We start from the raw sequence: 3,674 nt of genomic DNA, 5'->3' as shown, positions 1-3,674 counted from the left end.
TATACAGGGTGTAACTAAATAAATCACACGCACACGTACTTACGAGTATGCGCGCGCGCACACGCGTGTGTATAAGTGTGCGTATAAGTGCGCGCGCGCGCGCGCATACTCGTAAGTACGTGTGCGTGTGCGTGTGCGTGCGTGTGTGTGTGTGTGTGTGTGTGCGCGCACGTGTGCGTGTGCGTGTGTGTGTGTATGTGTATAAATTGAAAGGATTCTATCAGGTATAGATGAAATTTAAATAGTTACTTTATTGCCAAAAATTAATTTTTATTAATTTATTTTTACCAAAATTCTCAGGTGATTACGCTCAATGGAGTCATTATCGAGATTTGTTTACGTCCATGATCATGGAAAATAATGATATATCGGCTGTCGAGAAACTACATTATTTAAAAATGAGCTTGACAGGGGAGCCATCGCAACTCTTGAAAAATGTGACTATCTCTAGTGAAATAGTAACTGGTTCATAAATTTTAGTTTCCTCATATTCTCGAATTTTTCCAATGACATTCACAACTGTATAATCTTTGATAGTTAAATCCATAGGGACATTTCCTAAACTCTTAGAATAACGTTTTTGAGAAAAAGCTCCGGATACATGTACCACCTATATACATATAAAAAATATAATTATTAATTTTATAAGATACTTATTAATTATGAAATTTATTATTAAAAATGTTCATCAATAGAAAAGTTTAAATTTTGCAACAATTGTTGTAAGATGACTTTGAAACATATTTGCTAAAAAAGAATTCTCTAAAATTATAAGTTATAAATATTGTAATAAGAAATGTTTTTATGTATACATACATACATACATTTTAAAATTATTTATAATGAAATAAATAATGAGATAAATATTTAACAAAAGTCAATTTTTTTTACAATATTTATAACTTATAATTAAAAAATGATTTTTTAACAAAAAATGTGTTTTGTAAAGTCATTTTACATTATTTATTATAAAACTTAAACTTTCCTATATGAGTTTTTTATATTCAAGATAAAAACATAAATTTACATTAAAAAATTTGTTATCAAAATTAATTGATCAATTGTAAATAATTTTTTTAAATTATAAAATTGATTTTTTATTTGTAATATTTTACTAACAGTAAATTAACATTATTTCTAAATGTTAAAATTTAGTTTTGTTATTAATTTTTATTATTAATAATTTTTATTAAAAAAAAACATTTTTTATAGAATATTTTTATTAATAATTTTATCTCAATTTTTTATAGAATTGACATCATAAAATTAATTATTTATTTTATTGTAAGATTATTTATAAATTATGTTGATTTTTACATTTTATAATTATTTATAAAAAGATTTTTTAAGAACAGTTAATATTTTATGTAATAACAAATATATAAAATAATGTCTTAATTTATGTTGTAAACATTTGTAATAAAATGATTTTAATTTTGTGATAAAAACTTACAAATGATGTTTTAAAGTTATGTATAACTCGATTTATGTTATTGCCCCATATAGTAACTTGAACCTTCCAGTCTTTATTATTTGTCAAAATTACTCGACAACGTTGAACTTCACCATTTTTAGTTTTAACAGCAATTGTACTGTCGATTTGTTCCACCATACTGATAAAACACCTTAAAAATATATATATATATAAACAATTAATATTTTATATTTATTAAAAAAATAAAGAAATAATTAAAAGTTCAATAAAATTTTTAATAAATGTATCTTTTATACATCAATTACATTTATATGATTTTATGCTACTATTATATAGTTTTATTCTTAAACTGACAGAATTTTACAAATTTGACGATAATACTGAAATAGTGAGAATAAGTAATAAATATGAATAAAAAATTTATGAATAAAAAATTAAATATTAAAAAATTTTTAAAACTTACACTGTACCATCATTAGGTAACATAACTTCGAAAAGTTCTCTTGGTGAAACATATAATGTTGGATTATCACACAACTCACGATAAATGTCTGATTCGCTATCCATTTTCTTTGTAGCTTTATCCTAGAATTTTTAAATAAAAAATATTTCAATGTAACGTACACACGCAATTTTAAAATAAAAATATAAATAGCAACTAAAATTTAATATTATATAGTAAGAATATATATTTATAAGAATATATTATTATTAAGACAAATAATATAAATATTTTTAACAAAAATCAATTGGAATATAAATAATTGTAAAATAATTTTTTGTAATAGTTTATATTAGCAAATATATAAATGTTTAGTTGTAATTAATATAAGTTGTAAATAATTAATATAAGTTGTAATTAATATATGTAACAAATATTTAGCGAAAATTTTTTTGAAATATTATAATTAAGTGACTATAAGACGAAATATACAATATATGTATACAATATTTTAATTGTAAGATAGATTTAAGCACGTATTTAATTATAAGTTATATAATTGTAATTAGTATAAATAAATTATTCATATAACTTCATATATATTTACCGTTTAGTTTAATAAATCACAAAGAATCAAATTTATATAATAATTATAATAATATTTCAATTTTATGCACAATTAATAATACTAAATGAATTATACGATGTCTGTTACTTTTAACGATGATGTTACCATCATTACGTAGCAATGTACATGTTAAAATATATGCGTAACGACATTACCATGATACAATGTTACATAGCAACCATCGTTATTAGGACTAAAGGATATCGCACACAAATTACATAAGCTGCCTATGCATAGCATAAGACCTTATGGACCAATGAGCATCAAGCATTGAATCACATGCTCGATGTTCATTGGTCCATAAGGTCTTATGCTATGCATATGCAGTTTATGCAATTTGTGTGCGATAGCATTAAAGGCCGCCGCACACACTTTTGCATGACATATAATGTAAATGTATAAAGAATTTGATTGGTTGAATTTTATTATGCATGTGCTGATGGACCAATAAAATGTCTAGATTCGAAAATTTTTCTATGCTACAGCCAATTAATACGTTTGAAAAATTTATTCTACGACAAATGTAATATCAACTGAACATGTCAACTTATTGCACAATAAATTTTTAGTTTTAAAGATTGGTAGCAATTGATTTGAAAATAAATAGTAGGTACACTACATACTCTAATTGTGTGTGACAACTTAAAAGGTTATAGATATCGTTACACCTTAAAAGAATTCTTAAAAATTCTTGAAAATTTCTCGTCGAGCAGCAAAGAAATTATTTGTTTCAATAATATATGAAGTGACAGATAAAATAACAATAAGGTAAATTATTTTGAAATATAATATATCATAAGATCATTAAAGAAAATACAAAATCGCATTTAAAAATATAAATACTGTTATATTCTAATAATTGATTATGTAAAAATAAATTAATACAAATTGTCGCTCGTGTATTGAAAACAAAGTGATAAATATAAGGCCAACTTATCGAGCTGAATATTCGAGATGTTCAGTCAACTACCATTTATTACATGTATAAATTATAAACTACAGTCATTATATTATATTAAAACTAACGCAAATTAACGCAAATTACAATCATTCTATAAACGTTTCGACCGCACGCGGTCTTCTTCAGTATAATTATTGAAAAATAAATTCTTACAATTCATATGATATCGAAATTTAATTATAGTTATTCAGAATCGAGAGTTTTTGAG

The 3,674-nt window shown here is 23.5% G+C and overlaps 1 protein-coding gene across 1 annotated transcript; it reads right to left on the bottom strand.

The window, feature by feature from the left end:
* Positions 1 to 338: 338 nt before the first annotated feature.
* On the bottom strand, positions 339 to 2,128 carry LOC114930783 (uncharacterized). Its single transcript, XM_029302622.2, has 3 exons — positions 1,899 to 2,128; positions 1,454 to 1,625; positions 339 to 610 (listed from the first exon to the last, which is right to left on the bottom strand). The coding sequence occupies exons 1-3, from the start codon at positions 2,000 to 2,002 to the stop codon at positions 389 to 391; spliced, it is 498 nt and encodes a 165-aa protein (XP_029158455.1). The 5' UTR covers positions 2,003 to 2,128; the 3' UTR covers positions 339 to 388.
* Between the last annotated feature and the right edge of the window lie 1,546 nt (positions 2,129 to 3,674).

This window comes from Nylanderia fulva, unplaced genomic scaffold (assembly GCF_048542155.1).
Source record: "Nylanderia fulva isolate GAGA-0341 unplaced genomic scaffold, ASM4854215v1 Scaffold1752, whole genome shotgun sequence".
Classification (NCBI taxonomy): Eukaryota; Metazoa; Arthropoda; class Insecta; order Hymenoptera; family Formicidae; genus Nylanderia; species Nylanderia fulva.
Note: the sequence above shows the minus strand (reverse complement) of the source record. Positions and strands in the feature narration are given on the sequence as shown.

Coding starts and splice junctions, on each gene's coding strand:
- LOC114930783 (XM_029302622.2), bottom strand. CDS start 2,002: ATGGATAGCGAATCAGACATTTATCGTGAGTTGTGTGATAATCCAACA. Junction 1,626..1,898: donor TTACCTAATGATGGTACAGT/GTAAGTTTTAAA, acceptor TATATTTTTAAG/GTGTTTTATCAGTATGGTGG. Junction 611..1,453: donor ATAACTTTAAAACATCATTT/GTAAGTTTTTAT, acceptor ATATGTATATAG/GTGGTACATGTATCCGGAGC.